Source organism: Tauraco erythrolophus, chromosome 10 (assembly GCF_009769465.1).
Source record: "Tauraco erythrolophus isolate bTauEry1 chromosome 10, bTauEry1.pri, whole genome shotgun sequence".
Classification (NCBI taxonomy): Eukaryota; Metazoa; Chordata; class Aves; order Musophagiformes; family Musophagidae; genus Tauraco; species Tauraco erythrolophus.
Genome location: NC_141474.1, coordinates 34,286,609 through 34,307,133, shown reverse-complemented (window position 1 = coordinate 34,307,133; position 20,525 = coordinate 34,286,609). Strand labels below are relative to the sequence as shown.

Genomic DNA, 20,525 nt, shown 5'->3' with positions numbered 1-20,525 from the left:
AAAGCATCCTGCAGGGAAGAGTGGCACATGGAGCAACGTGAATCTGAGTTCAACTCTGCTCACCGCCCTGACAAAAGAGCTGACACGTGGAGAAATTATAAACTTGCAGCCCCGACAAGCAAGGTATGAGGGAATAAACTGATGGCTGAAGTACGGGGATAAACGAAGCGTCGCGATGTGGTGACACAATTACACAACCAGATGTTGACTCTTCACAAAATACGAGGGGGAAAAAAAAACCATATTTTCAACTTAAAACCTACATGATGTACATGTGGAGCTCCACTTCACATTTAATCTAGATGAAGCATATTTAGATTTACAAACTATTTATTCATCTTTATGTTTACCATTTAATATCAAACTTGAAATTACCAGAAAGAAATTATCATTTACACTCAAAACGTAGATTAAATGCAATAAATTAATTTAAAATCATATTGACATAATCACTTATACTAAATAGGATTTGTACATCGAATATGCATCTGAGAATCATTCATGATCTGTTCTGGAAGCGTTTCAGCCAGCGAGGCCACAGACAGCACCTAAATTACTTTGCATTTATAATGAACCTAGTTGGTTATTTAAGAATATTACTCCTGCCTGGGAAGTAATTTAAGACAATACATAAGTGACAGCATAACTTCAAAATGCCAAATAAATCTTAGATGAAATTATTTCAGAAGATAGACATTTTAAGATTTATTTCTCACTATTAACAATAATTGTGAGTTCTGAACCCAGCTCTGCTGACAACTCTCTGCTTTCAGTCAATTGTTTCATCTGCATCTCCGTCTCCTCTCCCTTAAAAACGAAGATGCTCCTATAGGCTCCACGAAAGCATTATACAAATGTTTGTATAAAAATGCAAAAGAAATCTAAAATTACAGGATTTAAAAAAAAAAAAAAATCTAAATGCACTAATGAAGTGCGAGCGCTTTAGAAAATAACAACACTGGAATATACAAGTTTAGTCAGAGCGTACTTTAACTTATATCAGCACTGAGGTGCAAATCCTGTACCAGCACACATATGCAAAAAGAAATTAAACAAGCACAGTGTTAGATATTATTAAGAATTTATGTACCAGTTTCCTTTTCCCAACTTTTGAGAACTGCAAATTTAGCTCAGCCCCTCTCCCCGTTTATATTATTTGTCTATTACTGGTTTAGGGGTGTTTTTTTTTTTTAAATTCCAAATATAAGGGAGAAAACTTGCATATGTTTTGTGAGAGACTGCAGGCTGTGGTTATGTTTTATGACTACTTAAGGCTACCTACCCTGTTAAGATCCTCTATTTCAGAACTGAAGTTTGTTTCTCCTTCCATCATTTCCTCCTCTTCTAATGTCCGTTCATCATCAAAGTCATGCACCAGCATATCAGCTGATGGATCAAATTCATGGTCATCAGATGTTGCTGAACCTCCTGATAGAAAACATTTTAAAGAATGTTTTTAGTTAGATCATGGCCTCACAGAGTTTAATTTTTTATTTTGGTGACATTTTAATACTCAAATTATACTGAGAAATTAAAATATCTTCAGAATCCCTCAATCATTTATCTTAGGGAAAGCCAATCTCATTATTCAGGAGAGTGAAAGCTGTCCTTTGGGTGGTAAGAGATCATGGAAAAAAGAACCAGGAGATACTGTTTAACCAGCCAGTTTTCAAAGCACTATATATCTGGACATCGGGCCCCTAGTTAAATGTTTGTAAAACGTTCAGCTTTTGAAGACTTAATTCCTAAATAATCATAAACCTGTCTGAATCAAGACTTCTACTGGGAGCAGAAATAATCATAAAATATAAACTCAGGGCAGCTGATTCCTTGATACTTGGCAAACTTTCTTGTTTACAACTACAAAGACAGTCTGATGACTTTTCCAAAATTTAAACCTTGAGCTTCACAGCTATGCAGATTTTATTTATGATGCAGAATCCTTAGTTATTTTTCCCCATGCATTTTTTCCACAGCTCTGGTTATATTTTATGGCAATGAAAAATAAATGAATGGATGAATGGCTCGGCAGATGCGGCGTTTTTAGGTCATTCAGCAATACCTGATTTCTAGTTCTAACCCTGCAAACGTTCTTCCACTTGTCTCCATGGACAATTTAAATTTCATTTCCCAAAGCTTGAAGAGCATACCCACCCTAAGGGTGCAAGAGGGAGGGGTTGACTGTAAGGGTTAACCATACTTTGCAGTTTGAAGCGTTAAAGCCATTGATAGTTTCTCTGAAAGAAATCAGAGCTCAAGAGACAACAGCAGTCCAGGTAAAGTAACTACTGGAAAGCTTTTCCACGAGGATGCCAAAAACCTTGGAATTAAATAACACTAAGTACAGTGGTACCAAAGTGAACAAAAAGCCCCCAGATATTAAAACTTTATGCTTAGGCTGACTACTATACAGCCAGTAGCTCTGGGACACCAGAATGTGAGAAAATGATCAGCTTTAAAAACAGAAGTCATGAAACCCCTCATTTCTAGTAATCTAATGAGGCAAAAATAAATTTCACTTTTCTTGCTACCTTTGTTCTTGATGCGATTTTGCACAAAAACATACAGCATACATCTACTGATTGAGAGCACATGGCCTGAACTTTAGGCTCTGTAGTCAACTCTACCACCAACAGGTAGCCATGCCCAGAAGGGTGGCAATCATGTCTTTGGTTAAAGTAGTCTCTTCCAAGCCCCCAGCACTCACTCACGCTGTGCAGGATCCTTAGGACATCAGCATTCCCGAACACCGGTCGTCCAGCTTTGGCAAATACAAGAATCCTACTTCCCCAGTGTATTTTACCATTTAGAATCTTGTGTGCTGGTACAGACTGGAAGAAAGCAGTGACTGCTCAAACCAGTACTGCCACCAGCCTGTTCATCAAGTTATATTCTTAGATTACTAACTGGAAGGGACCGGTAAAAATAATTTTTCAAGGGTGCCCTCTTCCCTCACAAGTTTAGGAAATATTAAAAATATTTACCTGGGCTTGAAGACTCAACAGAAGGCTAAAAAAGAAAAGACAGGAAATTATATTTTCTATGTTGAACCTGTACAAACTCAACTCAATAATTCATCTGACACAAAGCAAGTCACTGCAAAAAATATATTTACAAACAAAGCACCACCAACACGCTGAAGCAATTTAAGGTAAATAGTATTCATTTTCTCCTGTCTGTAGCAAGATCACTGCACTATTTCAGCAAGAGTAATTGGAAGAACTGCCCGTTCCGTGATGCAATAATTGAGCTGAAAGTATAAAATACAGCAAAACGATTCTGAACATAGTATCACAATTTCACAATCAGCTTCGTATGGCATAAATCGGTGCTACTGCCAGGTGAGGCACTGCTCCTTCCTCTCCATCTCTACCTGCTCATTTCCAATTCTCCCTTTATGCCGACACAAAACTGAAAGCAGCAGCAGTGATAGGTTAATTTTTAACAGATCCAGCTCTCTAACTCCGTGTGCTAAATCCCCTTTTGCACAACTAAGGTGTATACCAGATTGCATTGACACTGGAAGCGCGGTTTAAGAGAAATTAATTCTTCCTGTTTGAAACTCCACGCCACGCAATCCACAAATTCCCTGTTTCTATTTAAATTAAGGTACGCACTTTTAAAAAGTAATCACAATCACAAATCACAATGAGGATTCCTCAAAGAACAAAAGGAAAAGCAATCTAATCTTAATCTCTAACCCAGCTGTGAGGAAAAAAAAATAAATTATTTTGCAAGCCAGACTTTCTTCCCAAGTACATTTATAATACAAATTAATATGATCACGGACTACAAAACAAACACTTTTGAAATATAGGGAAAAAAAGAGACATCCACAACAATCTTTCTGTAATAAGAGATACCCTTTGGCCTACCATATTTGTAACCTTACACTTATAATCAGAACAAACGTCATCTTTCATAAAATTCTGCTTTCCCTTGCTTATAACTTTGCCAGTTTTTAACCTCCCGGGGTGAAATTTGCATGTCAGACATGCAAACCTCATTTGTCTTGAAAATTCAAGCAAATGTGTCAACTATCTTTGGGAATTCGGGAACAGACCTAATGAATTGGTTTTTTCAACGTTAGGAAGACTGACTTTGCACCTGGGAGAGCTGCAGTACCCCTTTTCCTGCCACCTTCTGGAAACAGACATATTGCTTGGTACCACAGATATTGTTGTATTCCACCATATACAATGCTGTCTCCATGAAAAACTGCCTGCCAAGAAATCATCTGGAAAACTTCAATTTGCACATTCAAGATAGATACTTATGTGTATGCATAATGCTATATCTAGGTTGCACTCCTACCTCAATTTCAAAATCTGTACAATCAGAATTACATGCAAAATTAAACCAAGATATTATGTTAGAAATTGGTGAATTTAAACTCAAGTGAAAACTTGTACTGTTATTCCAAGATTTTCTTAATCTCATCTCATAAGGCCATGCAGTCACTTGCACCGGACACTTCCACCCAAAACACCTGGCCTAGCTACGTAGCGAAGTAAAAACTATAATTAAAAAAACCACAACTGTGTAATTTTAAAGTTCTTTTATATTAACAGCTCTTAAAAGTGAGAAGAAACACAGCTTCTTGGGAATCACTGACCAAAATTCATACATGTCTGTCTAATTTTTACAAGAGTCTACAAGGAACAAATGAAAACTCAAAATACATTTGCCCGTGTCAAGCAGAAAGGAGTGCTCAAAGCTAAAAACAAATCTTCAATATTTGCCTGAAAGGTGGATAGAAGATACAATGGACAAGAAGTTTTGCTCTCCTACCATTGTACAGCCTAAAAAAAAAATATAAAATATAAACTGTGTCCAGGAGACACTACAGTTTAAAAATCTTTCTCTGCACAGATTACCTTCACGAATTCCAGTGCACAGTATTACTGGTGTATAGTGAACTAAAGCTGAGTACCCCAATCGGCCAACAATGGCTGGTCTCTACCTTGTGTGTTTTATTTGTCTGATAAACTCGCAGAACTGGGTAATTCCTAACAGGTAATACACAATTTTTGGTGCGAATTAGCACTTAGCATATTCATTGCAGCAATCACAGGTGTGAAATCAAACAGTAAAACTGCTTATTTCTGGTAGACAATGCTGAGAATAAGGTGGACAATACTGCAAGGCAAAAATAAGAGAAAGACAAACATCACTAAGAAGCATCTCAGAAAGCTTTAGAATAAAGACTAAGCCTTAATAATTATCTCATAATAAATAAGAAAGAAATTACAGAATGGTTTGGGTTGGAAGGGACCTCAAAGATCATTCCGTTCCAACCCCCTGCCATGGGCAGGGACACCTTCCACTACACCAGGTTGCCCAAAGCCCCATCCAACCTGGCCTTGAACACTTCCAGGGGTGGGGCAGCCACAGCTTCTCCGGGCAACCTGTGCCAGTGCCTCACCACCCTCAGAGGGAAGAATTTCTTCCTTAGATCTCATCTAAATCTGCCCTCTTTCAGTTTAAAGCCATTGTCTCGTGTTCTGTCACTACACGCCCTTGTCCAAAGCCCCTCTCCAGCTTTCCTGCAGGCCCTTTAAGTACTGGAAGGTGCTGGAAGGTCTCCCTGGAGCCTTCTCTTCTCCAGGCTGAACAGCCCCAACTCCCTCAGCCTGGCTCCATAGCAGAGGTGCTCCAGCCCTCAGACCATCTTCGTGGCCTCCTCTGGACCCGCTCCAACAGCTCCATGTCCTTCTGATGTTGGGGTCCCCAGAGCTGAACACAGTATTCCAGGTGGGGTCTCCCAAGAGCAGAGTAGAGGGACAGAATCCCCTCCCTCGACCTGCTGGCCTAACCTCTTCTGAGGGACAGAACACGTTACTTCATAAACAAGAAATTCTGCAAACGCCATCTTGAAACTGTTCTTTCTGCCCAACCATTAAAACGTGTCATCATTGGAAGGCTCCTGCTGACAAAAAAAAACATCTTTCCAAGATACAACCTGTACTTACTCACGACTATTTTCTCTCTGGTTATTTTTTGATATAACAGAGGCATTTCAAGGGGGGGCTCACTTGGGAAACAGTTTGGATATGGATCGCAGTGGTGATCCATGGGGGAATCCCAGCTGGGGCAGGTGGAGCCTCTCCTTGCCCATTCACCTGCTTTACCCCAGCCCAACCTGGGGAGGAAAGTCCTGGGGAAAGGCCTCAAGTCAGAAGGAAAAGAATGTAGAAAACAAGTGCATGAACCAGAGATAACCGGAGTGTCACGGAGCCGTGCCTCCAAAACCGAAGAAACCAGGACGGTCAGTGAGAAGAGGCTCGTGGTATAATTATACTTGTGTCCAGAAAAATAACTGTGACTCAAAACACAGGAGCACTTGTGGAAAGGCCAAAATAGCTGAGGCTGATTTCTTCACAGCACCATGAGCCAGGGCAGGGGTTCTCAGGGAGAGCAGCACTCACTTTTCCATGAATTAAGGATGGCACGAGTTCCAGCAAACAGGATCCAGCACGGCGGAACGGATGCAGTTCTGCCCTCACGGGAAAACTCCCCAGCCTCAAAAGCACAGCTTTGCTTTCAGCCACCATTAGGCATTTGCCAAAAGCCAGAAAAACCTGCAGGAGACCTCGTGGTCCGTGAACCTTGTGCGAAGGGGAACAACCAACTCCCCACCTCCATTTGGAAAAGTGGGTTTCCTATGTCGAGATCCTCAACAAGCAGAACAGGGTCATAGAATCATGGAATGGTTTGGGTTGAAAGGGACCTCGAAGATCATCTAGTTCCAACTCCCCTGCCATGGGCAGGGAAACTCTCCACTACACCAGGTTGCCCAAAGCCTCATCCAGCCTGGCCTTGGACACTTCCAGGGATGGGGCAGCCACAGCTTCCCTGGGCAACCTGTTCCACTGCCTCACCACCCTCAGAGGGAAAAATTTCTTCCTTGTATCTAATCTAAATCTCCCCTCTTTCAGTTTAAAGCCATTGTCCCGTGTCCTGTCACTACACGCCCTTGTAAAAAGTCCCTCTCCAGCTTTCCTGTAGGCCCCCGAAGCCATGCAGCATCCTTCGGATTCATATATACCTTGCACGGTTTTATATACATGTGCATTGTGCATAGATATTTATGTGATATACATGTTGGAGCCTGTTGTTTGAACCCCACTTGAAGTTTCTGTCACTCTTTACAAGTTTTCAGGATGGAAAAGGCATAATTCTCGTCTTCAAGGACAAGGATCCAGAGAACTAGTGGCCAGACAGCCTCACTCCCACCCCTGGGCAGGCAATTGAGCAAACACAAAGGAGGAAGAGGAGGTGATGGGAGCAGTCAGCATGGATTTACAAAAGGGAAATCACACCTGACCAGCCCGAGAGCCTTCCTCGATGAGAGAACTGGTATGGTGGGTGAGGGGGGCACAGGGGATGCTGCTTGTCTCCACTTCAGCAGGGCTTCCCACGCCATCTCCCGTAACACCCTCACAAACTGATGAAGCACAGCCTGGACAAGCAGGGATGTGGACGGAAAACTGGCTGAACAGCCCAGCTCCAAGGGCTGGAAGTGAGTGCAGGGGGCAGAGCCCAGGGGTTGAGGCTGGGGCTAATACTGTCCAACGGCTTCCTTAGGGACCCGGACAGCGGGACAGAACGCACCCTACGCCCGTCTGCAGCCAACACGCCATGGGCAGGAGTGGTGTATACAGCAGATGAGCGCGCTGCCAGTCAGAGGGATCTCAACGGGCTGCAGAAACAGGCCAGCAGGAACCTCAGGAAGTTCAATGGAGAAAGGCAAAGTCCTTCACCTGTGGGTGAATCACCTCCCAGCACAGGCACCTGTAACAGGCTGCTCAGGATCTCATCCAGGCAGGTTTTATAGACCCCTGGGGATGGAGACTCTCCAGCCTCCCTGGACAACCTAGTTTCCGACCACCCTTAAAATAAAAAAGTTTTTTCCTTATGTTTAACTGGAATTTCCTGGTTGCCAATGTGAGCCCATTGCCTCTTGCCCTGTCCCTGGGCACCACTGAGAGCAGACTGGCTTCCTCATCTCTACTCTCCCATCAGACACCGACACCTAGGGGTAAGACCCCCCCCCTCCCTGAGCCCTCTCCTCTCCAGGCTGAACAGTTCTCCCAGCCCTTCCTCACATCTCAGGTGCTCCAGACCTTCAGGCATCCTTGCAGCCTTTGCTGGACTCACTCCAGTCCATCCATGTCTCTCTTGTCCTGGGGGGGACCCCTGCCCTGGACCCAGTGCTCCAGATGTGCCTCCCCAGGGCTGAGCAGAGGGGCAGGATCACCCGCCTTGACCCACCGGCAGTGCTCCGAAGGCAGCTCAGCGTTCTGGAGCACTTACCACAGGAGCACATCGCTGGCTCATGGCCAACTCGGTGTCCAGCAGGACCCCCAAGTCCTTCTCTGTGAAGCTGTTCTGCATCCAGTGCCAGGCTCTTCAACTTCAAGAGAGACATGGACAGAATAAAGCAACTCCAGCAAGGGCCACAAAGGTGACCGACTGGATCATCTGACATCAGAGGAGAGGCTTGGCGAGCTTGGGCTGCTCAGCCTGGAGAAGGGATGGCTCAGGAGGATCTGGTCCACGTGCATAAATATCTGACGGAAGGGCATACAGAAGACTGAGCCAGCTTCTTTTCAATGGCACCCAGTGACAAGAGTCAATGGGAACAAAATGAAACACACTTAAACACAAGGAAAAGCTTTTTTACTACAAGAGCGATGAAACACGGGAACACGTTGCCCAGAGAGGCTGCGGTGTCGGCACCGGAGGTGTACAGAACCATGCTGGCAACGGTCCTGGGCAACCTGCTCTGGCTGACCCCGCTTTGAGCAACGGGTTGGTCTTGATGTCCTTTCCAGCTTCAACAATTCTGCACCTAAATGCTGCAATGTGCGATGCAACGGAGCCTACCACAACAAAGCATCTTCCCATCGAAAGTGGACACAGAACCATAGCAGGACATAAAAACATCTCACAAAAGTCCAGCACATTAAAGAAACAAAGTTCAGCTTTCGGTGTTCTGAAATAGCATGGAGAAGGCATGACAGCTCCAGCAAGCAGATGGCCTTTCCTATTGGCTGAAACACCTCCTTCACAGCTTTCAAAGGCATTGCTAAAATACTGCAATGCCTCCAGAGTTCAGCATGACTCCCATGACTTTCAAACTCCAAAACATATAGCCAGTACAATCCTGGCCTAGGGAAGGAAAAAAATACAACTCCCAAACCAGAAAACTTGCAAAAATCCAATCACCTCCAGAAACATGAAGTCCATTTCAGGCTACCTCACAGAACACATACATTCCTTGAGAAGTTCTAGTCCATTCTTTGCCACAGACTTCACAGGCAGCTTTCAAGAAATCAGGTCTTTATTCCTTTCTTCTAAGCTTTGCCCACCATACCTACCTAGGCTGTTCCAGTTTGTGGATTATCATCTCTGCACTTCACATGTTTCTAGCCCAAGTGATGCACTGCCCATCATTTTCTGCCTTCTATTTCTAGCTAGATGCAGTGTCACATTACCTCTCATCTATATTAATGGCCAGCTGCCGCCAAAAGTAGTAGCCTGACCTCTTCCCACCACTCCATGTGCTTCTGCCACTTGTGCCAGGTCCAGCAATCAGGAAGCCGCAGCATGTGCTGGTTCAGCAAACCAACCTCAAAGAAAACTAACACTAGTTTTCCATCCTTCCAGCGAGCCAAAGAACTTCACCTTGGGCCTCTGCAATTGCCAGATATGCTGTGAACAATACAAAGCACAAGTCTGAAGCTATGCACATGGAGAAGGGTGTGAGGCAGGAGATCAGGAGTAACCTTCTCAGTGATAATCTGTCAGCACTACATGTAAGGTGAGAGAGTATCCTACGATTAAAGAGCTGTTTCAAGACAATTACGGCAATTCCCGATTATTCGGTCCTATTTCCTTGACTCCGAGTGATCACGACTCCAGCCAGGGTAGACCTTTGAGGGTGTCTGCTTATGAAAATTTGGGGGCATTTGGTTATGAAAATTTCCTGGTAGTAGTTAAACATCATGTGGCTGCATCGGTATCATCAGATCTCAAGTCCTAAGCCATGGTATGTCAATGTGAGAGCAATTCCTGTGAAAACAGATATCCCTATTCTTCAGTGGCTTTTCATTTGCTGCTGCAGCAATTCTGAGAAGTACAAAGCACTTTTTTGCCTCAAGGGCACTCATGGGAACAAAGAGCTGCTACCTATAAAAAGATAACGGTATCCAAGGCCCAGTACAGAAAAATTATGGGACGCTTGCAATATACGAGTTGACACACTCAAATTGTTCCATGCACAGCACTATCAGAGAAGATAACAGCAAACGTTTGTTGTGGGTTCAAAAGAATAATAAAAAAAAAAATCATTCATGAACTCTTAACTTGTGGGCAACTAGGAAAAACTAAAGTGACCAAAGGAGTCTTGCTATATGGATACACCACTGAGCACGCTTGTTAATGCTCCAGATGAGCAACTTGGAGGAAATACTACTTCTGAGATACGAAGAATATAAACCCCATGGCAAAAAGAAAAAGACAAGACATTGAGCAACAAAACATCAGGCTCGGGTGGCACTAAAAGAATCTGCCACTGTTTTTATTTCACGAGTATTTTTAGGAGTCTTGGGAAAGATATGCAGAGTAGGTGTTTTCAGAAGCTTGGAGACACAGGCACCAACAACCGAGCCAAAAAGATCACATCCGATACATTCTCCAGTGCATGGATATGGCAATAAATGGAACTGAAGTTGGCCAGTCTCTGTCTCAGACACCTTTGGACTGTCAAGTGATGAACCTCGCAGACATATCAGACACAGAAAAACACCTAGATCTACAGCGTTACTCTGACAACCAAACCTCGCTCGACTTTGGGATGTTTGTATTACTGCAGTTCGTGATGGAAGTTAAATGATAAAAGCAAAACTGAATCGACGTCATGACAAGTTTATTCGATGCAGACATCCTTCCGGAGCCATCAGTCGTGCACAGCTTGATTTCGAACGCACTGCTTCAGCAGCAGAACTACGCTTCCAGGCAATGTCCGTTTCTGCGTGCTGGCAGGAGATTTCCATGTCTTATTCCAATGCTTCATAGCTGCTTGGACCGGAATGTGACTCTCCAAAATGTGAAAGTTGTGGAAGTAATGTACTGAGTTTTGTCTCTTTGCGTCCCTCCTACAGCCTGCAAAGAAACACCTGAGCAGAACTGGCAAGACACTACACAGTTCCACTTGTGCCCACTAAGCTACTGGTTTAATTGCTAACATCTTTCATGCTGTTTAACATAATTAATAACAAAACATCTTAAAATTAGCAGTATCTGCAGTCTCCATGAGACAACGACAAATATACATCCTGTTCAAATTTACTCAGCTATCTTTAATAGCTCTTTAAGTGTTACATAAAGCAGTTAAAAACTAAAATTAAATTTTGCCTATACTGATAGCAATAAGCCTGACATTCATCAAGCAGATGCTCAGGTCTTTTGAACTCTAAAATACCAAAGTTAACTTCTGGGCTGCAGTGGCTTGCTTCAGCAACATTTGGGGCACAGAAAACTTCAAAATTAACTGGCAACTAAACCTTAAAATGCAGCAGTGTTGCCTATTATATAACGCAAAGAATGAAGCATGAGCAGTGGGGAGAGGGCATGTGTAATTACCTCACACGTATGTTGCTCCAACATCACTGAAGTTACATTTCACTAAGCAGCCCAATTAGAAGGAAATGATTGATCTGCAAGTAGCAATATGCACTCTGTTCGTAACGACTGACAATTATTCCCAAGATGCAGATCTACAGTTACATGAGTAATATTCAAAGACTGCATGAAAAATTGAAGTTCTGAATACACATGGTTTAGGCACTAACCTTGCAGTTCAAATAAAATACAAGAGCTTGTCTGCTAAAAAAGTAAGATCCATGCCTGAACTGTTGAAGTCTTGAGAAGTGACTGTAGCAGCCATTTAATAAACTGTTCAGTGAGCTCAGCTAAATGACAACCTGGAGAAAAAGACTGGTTAAAATGGTGAAGAATATCCTTTACTCAAGAGGCCATGTGTCCCTTTCCATAAATAGGTATTTCAGTGGAAGACTTACAGTTCCAGCCTGTCCCTCTCTCCCTGCATTGTGTATCAAAATAACCTAACTGTCAGAGAAGGGTTTGCCTCATTTTTACCCTGGGAAGAAAAAAAGCAACATATTGAAGCAAGAAACAATAAAATACTGCTGTCCCTCATTTAATGGTTTTACATGTGAACACTTCTACAGCCAAAACTGCAGTGACATCCACGCCCTTCTGCACACGGAATGGAAGCCTTTATATACATGGATTTTTACTTTTTTTAGTTTGATTGTTAAATGAGAAAATTCTTGTACTTCCAGAACACAAATACGACGTGCAACGTTTCAACTCACAGATCTCAAAACATGTACATCAAAGCCTTGAACTACCACCTTAGCAAAGGTCCCCAGACTTGGCCATTCCCGTCCTAGATGTAGAGTCTACGAAGACGACTTTTTCCCCCCATGAGGACAGCCAAGCGTTACAACAGGTTGCCCAGTCTCTTTCTTTGGAGGTTTTCAAGACCAGACTGGAGACAGCCCTGAGCAAGCTGGTCAGACCTCAGAGCAGACCCTGCTCTGAGCAGAAGGTTGGACCAGAGAGCTCTTGAAGTCCCTTCCACACCGAATTATCTCCTACTCCTCAGTTTTGAGATTTTGCAAGCAGCCCTGAAAAACTACTTATTTGCTCACTCCCCTCTCCCCGCCTGCTGCTTCTGAGAAAAGGTTAGCTTCTGTTCATTACTATGTTTGGGTTTTTTTTTTAAAAAAAAGAGAACTAAAAAAATTCAGCCTCAGTTTTGCTGGAGAAACTGCCTGACCAGAGGGCCTAACTGGCAAGAACCACAGGTTGGGTTTTACTGCAGCTGACCCAGTCCTGCATCAATCCACCTAAATCTCTTCACCAGGAAGAGACTGGAAAGGGGAAGCAGATGATACATGGTATTTCACAGGGGATACTGTAAACGTGGATCTTTCAACAGGCTCCCTAAACCTGGAGTGGCACACCTGAGGGGAAGCAAACCCTTTCTTAAGGAGCCTTCTAAAGTCAGTTTTGCCAGCAAAGTCACTGTATCACCTGGGAACATCTTCAGTATGTAAATATGAGTGGAAATTCCAAAATAGAAAGGTATTTCAACGGCACCTCTAACAAAAGTAGCAGCTGCTGCTTTTCAAAACAACAGCAGCGATTCAGGGGAACACACAGGGTGTCGGGTGGTGACTCTCCCTGGGGTGATCCCGCTCTCTCCAGCCTGCTATCTGCTCCACACTTCTGCCAGAGGTTGTTAATGCCACAGCTGGAGCACCAAAGCAAAGGGGCACCCAACGCCAATCCGTATGAACTCACAGGCTTCCCAAGAGCGATGCTGTCACACGTTCCTTTCCACCACGCTTGCTGTAGAAGGAGCAGCCTCCAGCCAGGAGGAACCACATGGCAGGACAGACAGGAGACAAGGACGTAAGGCTGTCAGGGCAGCTTCTGATCACCCCTTAGACCTCTGAACTAGAGGGACTCAACCTCGCCAGCCTGAACACTCACCCCCAAGGGGAGCACAGACCTCTGCAAGAAGTAGCAAAGAGCAGATGTAGCTGCATTTTTGAGGGCTCCAAGTCAAAAGAAGAGACAAAACACTTCAGGGTGGTAAAAGCAGCTTCTGTCCTACGGCTGCTGGACTCACACACTACTTTAATGTATTTACAGTAAAGTGGAACTGATTCTCATTCTCCTTTGAGCAGAGGCGATGAGTGCAACCAGGAATCACCAATGCACCCCACGGTAGTCACCCCTGCTCAAGAACCAATGTACCTATGGAGACAGGCTGAGAGAGTTGGGGCTGTTCAGCCTGGAGAAGAGAAGGCTCCGGGAAGACCTTCCAGTACCTAAAGGGGCTACAAGAAAGCTGGAGAGGGACTTTGGACAAGGATGTGTAGTGACAGGACACGGGGCAATGGCTTTAAACTGAAAGAGGGCAGATTTAGATGAGATCTAAGGAAGAAATTCTTCCCTCTGAGGGTGGTGAAGCACTGGGACAGGTTGCCCAGAGAAGCTGTGGCTGCCCCATCCCTGGAAGTGTCCAAGGCCAGGTTGGATGAGGCTTTGGGCAACCTGGTGTAGTGGAGGGTGTCCCTGTCCATGGCAGGGGGTTGGAACTGGATGATCTTTGAGGTCTCTTCCAACCCAAACCGTTCTGTGATTCTACAGTGACCTACCTAAAGGAACGAGAAATCCGAAACACTAGATGAGAGCTGATGCTATAAGGCTAACTGAGGAAGACTGCTAGATGGAGGAAGCTGCAGCCAAAGAGGAATGCCCTGGTTGGCAGGAGCTTATGCTCACTAGAACTTCACCAAGAGAATTTCTGTTTTCAAGGAGTGTTACAAAGCACAACCACAAGAGCTGATCAGAATACCATTTCAGTCTTCTCTGAAGCACACTCTTTCAACTGGACAATTTCCATTTGTTGTTCATTTCCGTTACAAAGTACAGCATCAGCCTCAACTTCTTGTAATATTCTGAAATTTCCTGCTAATAAAAATTGGAAGTCTATGGAGTCGTCATATCCTACTGTAGGATTTCAGATGAAATCAGATACAGTCACACGCCAAGCACCTCAAGAAAACATTCTTATGCACAATTTGTGACGTGAACGGATTAGTAGTGAAATCCAGACTGGGGCTTCTGGCCAGGAAAAAGCTTAAAAATGAAACTGAGCTTCTCAACAATTCCACTGTCTACCTAAAATCCCTCTGCTGTATTAGAAAGAACTCTAAGTCCCAAGCAGTAAGACCAAAACCACCAATATTCTATCACACACACACAAAAGTTCACAGAACTCTTCTATTATGACAGAAAAAAAACCCCTCTTGTCCAAGACTAGCAATGCAGAATGTTAAATGCTATTGTCTTCCCTTCAATAGCTCATCAGAAAAACTGAGGAAATACAATCAGCAACTATAACCAACTGCTTTGGAGTTTATACTCTCACCAAGGAATTGAGAAAACTGAATTAATTCCCAGATCTACATGAGGTTTATTGATTCCTCTCTGAAGCATTCTACAAAAACTGCTCCAAAATGAAACAAACAAACCGGACAATTAGTTAAAGCTAAGATCAACTGAGGAAAAAAAAATAATCATGCTCGACAAGATGGACTGATTGTGAATCACCAATTTTAATCATGATTTAGATCAGTCAGCAGGAAACCTTGATTTCATCTATTTTGACCTTATTTTGTATCCAGGCATTACTCAAAAGCTCTGTCCTCGCTGACTGTTAAAACATCTCAATTTGCAAACACATCAGTGGTTGTGTTAACTTTACCACCGCTTCCTACAGGGCAGGCTATCACATATTTATGCATATTGTTTTAAAGTAATAGCATAGCTTAATAAAAATACAAAGATTAAGAATGTTTAAAAGGTTATTAGACCATTTATTTCTTAAACATTATGTTGTTTCAAGCTGCATATGAAATCTAGAATTCAGTTAAATTCACAAAGTTTAAAACTCTTCAACTGAAAAGCAGCAAAGCATTCAGACAAAAAATAAAATTACCAGACGTTATGAATTTAAAGATGACTTATTAAAGCAGTGCCACGCAATGTCAATAAACTGATTTTCTGGTCAAAAGCAGCTAAACTTTCAGAAAACCAAACAACATTAAAGGACATTCAAAGAAATGAGGTAGAGTTGGTTTAAGTGTCCACAGATACCAGAAGAGAAGTGGTCCTGCTCCTCTGAGACACACACGCTCCTCCTTCTTCCCACACTTGCCTGACATTTTAGGAAGTCAAGTCAAATTTCCAACCCCACAGAAACTCATTCCGCAGAAAGAAAAACTTGAGTTCTTATTCCAGCAGGTCAGAAAGCTGAATAACCTCACCAAGGGGCAAGAAACGCCAGGAGCTGGCATGAAGGTGGCTCAGTGCCTGCCCACCTGGCAGAGTTGGGAGGAAACAGGACTATGTTTTCCAGCAACAGCACACAGAGCTGCACAAGACATGGATACTCTCTGACGTGTCTTACAGCTGAGCCAATCTCACAGCTTGACGTTTTTGGAAGAAGGAATAGGCTATCCTCCCGTGGATCCCCACGACTGGTTCTGTGCTCCCATGCCACCCCTCACACCAGCCCCAGTATCTCCTGGATCTTTCCATTAGTCTGTACAACAGGTTACCCTGCAGAGAGCTTTTCACTTCTCTCTAAGCTGGTGAGCTGAAGCAACCTACTGCAGAAAAGTCCAAGGAGCAGGAGCAGGATCTCCTCTTTTGGGCAGCCAAAAGCTGTCAGACCACCTCAACTGTCATCCGTTCCCCTCAATCCATAATTAAAGTCAGCTTGAAATTTAAACCAAGCTACGCCAATGAAAATCAGGGATACTGTGTCCCTAACTCTCCCATCGCACCTCCCACCAAACATCACCACTCTCTTTCCCATGCACCAGCCCTGGTACCTCTCTTATTCTGCAGCGACTTGTTTTATTTTTTTTTAAAAAAACTCCAAACCTCATCATTTTCCTATGAGAATTGCCTGTTTAGTATCCCGAAAAGTGCCTGCAGCAACCTGACTAGTGCATCCTATCATGGAACAAAATAAAGAAACAGCAGGAGCTCAGCTCCTCTGGAAATGACAGCAGGTATTTAGCTGCCTGTCTGTTCGACACAAAAGTCTGATGCCAGCTCTTCAAGTTTTTTGAATCAGAAGATCTCCTTCTCACTTACATTTTATTCAAACTTTATAATGGACAGATAAACAAAAAACATGCTCTTTCAACTACTAATCAAGCTTTAAAGTCAAAAAACTTCTCAATAGGCATGAAAATACTCGTATTTGGAAAAAAGACGTATCAGCATTCACTCCACCACAAGGACTAAATAAGCAGCTTAATGCAGGAAATGGAAATATTCACCAAGCCTGAGCTCCTCTTAAGCGAGAGATGTTTTCTCTCCAATTTATAACAAGAACAATCTTCTAACGTGCTGGAATATTAGGATTCCAATCAATCACACGGGCAAGCTTTGAAGTAAAATGAAACCCCAACAGAGTTTAGTAATCCCAAATCTAAAACCAGTTTAATGCATACTCAAAATCAGGTTTTTTTGGTCAGTCCTGTGTTCAAACTGGTAAGCTTCTACAAAAGTGAAACAGCATTTTTTGTTAATTCAGTTTCACTTTCTGGACTCGTTTACTTACTAACCAGACTCAGAGCTCCTGTCTGAAGAGCTCTCCTCACAAATTCAGTAAGTTTCATCTTTATACTGTTCATTTTCTGAGGTTTACATCTCTGCCATTACAGCCTAGCTGATTCTCTAGAACACAACATTTTGGGATCTTTCCTGACTGAAGGACGAGTTCTTGTATGTTCCAAGCCAGCACGAGATTTTCCACTGGGGGATGGATGGGGAAGAGAGCAAGAGGCACAACAGCAGCCCCACTTCCCACCTACAGTTTCAAACCCTTGCCGGTCCTCGGCCCCTCGCCTGCTGAGGCAGGCAAGTCCTAGACTTCCCATCCTATCCCCTATATATTTCCTAAGTTGTGCTAGGAACCGTATTCGGGACATTGCTCGTGGCTTAAACCACTGAAAGAAAAGATTGTTTTTTTCAAATTCTGGTTGTTTCCCGACCCGGAACACAGTGCAGCCATGCAGACGGTTGTCAGCGCAACTCAACGGCTGTGAACCAACGTCAGCCAAGCCCACATGGCTGCTGAACTCATCCTACAGGTGGATCAAAGCTTTCACAGCCCCTTCATGCTGCTCCTGCCCTTAACCTGAAATAAAGGAGCCAAAATAGGACAAAGAATTTATCTTAGCTTTTCTTCAAAAAAGCAAAACGCTGAGGGGGAAAAGAAACCCCTCTTCCTTTCTTAGTAAAACATCCAGACCAACATGGAACAAGAGCCTTACCCACTGGAACAACGTCCATAAAGTGGAAAACCAAACCTGCCCGATCTCCACACCCCACTGACTTTTTATTGCTGTCTGCAGCACGACTCCCCCACGACTCGCAGTGCCACCCCTGCTGTAACGCCAGCGTAAATCCGTGACAACCCAGGATAGGAAGTAATTCAGCGCGCTGCCTGTGGCTCTTCAGCAACATGGCCAACTTCAGCTCCCACCACGAGAGCCAGTGCGAAATATTTCACAACAACGCTGTGTTTAATTAACAAAACTTACAAGCAACTGGTGAAATTTGAGACAAAGCTAGACATACTGTGATGCCTAGACCAGCATGTGCCCCAATATGTCTCCAACTTTACAGGAGTTTAATAGTCACATTTTTTCAGCCAAGAAATTACTCAGACTTGTGATTCTCTGCACCTTAAGATACACGAAAAAAGAAAAAAAAACACAGGCAGATTCTTTTAACTTCTAAGATTAGATTAGTACATTTTGTACCAAACCCAGGAAGAATGCTTCATTACAGTTTTCATTATAGAGGGAAAGATAAAATAAATTTAAGTAAAAATTCACACATGCTCAGGAATTTCAAGGGTAGAGAACCTCATCTGTAAAATCTTCTAATCCCAACACCACCAATCCCCCTAGTCTGGCTGGAAGAAATACCTGTCCCACAGAAGAGATTATTATTTTTTTTAATATTATACCTTTCAAATAAACATTTCCAATTCATTTGTCAACACTGTCCAAGCAGCAAATCACCTTAAGATTAGAATCTTAGGATAACTTGAAGAAAACTTAATGAAATATCTATTCCTCCGTCCTAACTTGCCTCCTAAGAAGCAGAAGAGCTGCTCTTCCAGATCCTATCAGAATGGACAAATCCACACCTCAATAATCAAACACATCTCTCACTGCCTCCCACAGAAGAGGTCACTAAGCCTTTTCCCATTTCCTGCAACTCCCCTGAACAGCCCTTCTCCCTTTTTCAGGAGAAAGGTGTCCCTCCCAGGAGACTGGAAAAGCTGCCCTTCCATCTATAAAGGCAATTCTCCTTCGTCTTAACGACTACAAAAAGGTGTGTAAAGAAAATAAATACATGTTTTATCCTCGAGCACTGGCGCTCCGACCGAACCCCGAGAGGAGCGGTTCTTTGCTGGGACAGAGACGGACGGCAGGAGCTGGCGAGAGGCGCATCCCTCTCTCCCCCCGAAGGGATCCCACTCCCCACCCCCCCCAAAGATAAACCCACCCCACGGCAGGCACAGGCCGCGCTCTCCCCGCCCTCGCTGCCCAGGCGCCGGGCGCCGCTCCCCGTCGAGCCGAGGGCTCCGCTCCAGCATCCTCCCGAGGGAGCCGCCGCCGGTGGAGCCCCAGCTCCCCGGCCCGCAGACCCCCGCCCGGCACCGACCACCTCCCGGGTGCCGCCCTGGGGCGAGAGGCGCCGCTTCCCGCCCCCGGGCCGCGCTTCGGTCCCGCCCGCGCCCCCGCCGGAGCGGGCCCGGCGCCCCGGGGGAGGCTCGCCGTCCCGGGGCAGCAGGCCCCGGCGGGGTGCGGGCGGCGGCGGCGGGGCGCGGGGCGGCCTCCCCGGCCCCACAACTAACTTGCGGGACGCTTCGCCCGGTCGCGGCCCCGCGCAACAAGTTCCCGGGCAGGCCCCCGCCCCGCCGCCGCGCTCTCACCTCCGCCATGTTCGCTGCGCGGGCAGGCCGGCCGGCGGGCGGCGGGCGGGGAGGGCCGGGGAGGGCTCACATCGCCGCCGCGGCGGAGGAAGCGGCGCCGGCGGGTCGCGGTCTGCGCGGCGGCGGGGCCGGGGAGCGGCGGCGGGGGGGGCACGCCGCGCGCTACGTCACCGCGCACGGCTCCGCCGCCGCCCTCCCCGTCAGCCCCACTGGTGCGCGGGAAGCCCGCTGGGCGCGTGCCGCCCCGCCCCGGCGCAGCGCAGCGCGCTCCGCGCCTGTCACTCAGGGCGCAGGCCCCGCCCCCGGCCCTGTCGCTCAAGGGCGCAGGCCCCGCCCCCCGCCCTGTCGCTCAAGGGCGCAGGCCCCGCCCCCCGCCCTGTCAGCGCTGAGGCGCCGCGCTGCCCTCGCTCCCCGCTCCCCTCACGGCCCCGGGAGCGACCGCGGCCGTTCGCTCCTCGCCACGATCGGCTTTAAAATCCGACGCCCGCCTCGGCGCGGCTCCCGGCAGTCGTACTCACGCGGTGAGCCGCACAGACGTGGGAGCTCTCACCGACGGAGCGTACAGTGAGGTCCTCCGGGAAGAGCTCGTGACCCGTCAGCGGGGCTCCTGCTGTGCGTGACACGCTCGGGTGGGACAATGCCAACAACGTTAGGCCGGTCCTACGTAAAGGAAAAAAATAACAGACGTCTAGTCCTAATTCTGCCTCTTTTCGCTAAAACCGTGCCCCGCTGTCCCACCTGCCCGGGGCCAGTTCTGTCCTGGGGCTGGTACCGGGACACGCGCGGCCCCGCAAGGCCGAGGGGAGAGCTCCCGATCCAGACGTGTGGCGTTACGATCGGTCTGGAAAGCGCGGGCACTGCGCTCGGGATCCATAGCTTGGGAAAGGCT

General features: G+C 45.6%; 1 protein-coding gene across 1 annotated transcript in view; it reads right to left on the bottom strand.

The window, feature by feature from the left end:
- Positions 1–19,667, bottom strand: part of MIER1 (MIER1 transcriptional regulator) — a 39,039-nt gene extending 19,372 nt beyond the window's left edge. Inside the window, exons 1-3 of the mRNA XM_086617859.1 lie at positions 19,637–19,667; positions 2,985–3,009; positions 1,283–1,428 (exon numbers count right to left, since the gene is read on the bottom strand). Coding sequence (XP_086473985.1) covers positions 1,283–1,428; positions 2,985–3,009; positions 19,637–19,645 — 180 coding nt within the window. The 5' untranslated portion in view covers positions 19,646–19,667. The remainder of the gene's footprint in view (positions 1–1,282; positions 1,429–2,984; positions 3,010–19,636) is intronic.
- Positions 19,668–20,525: the final 858 nt, after the last annotated feature.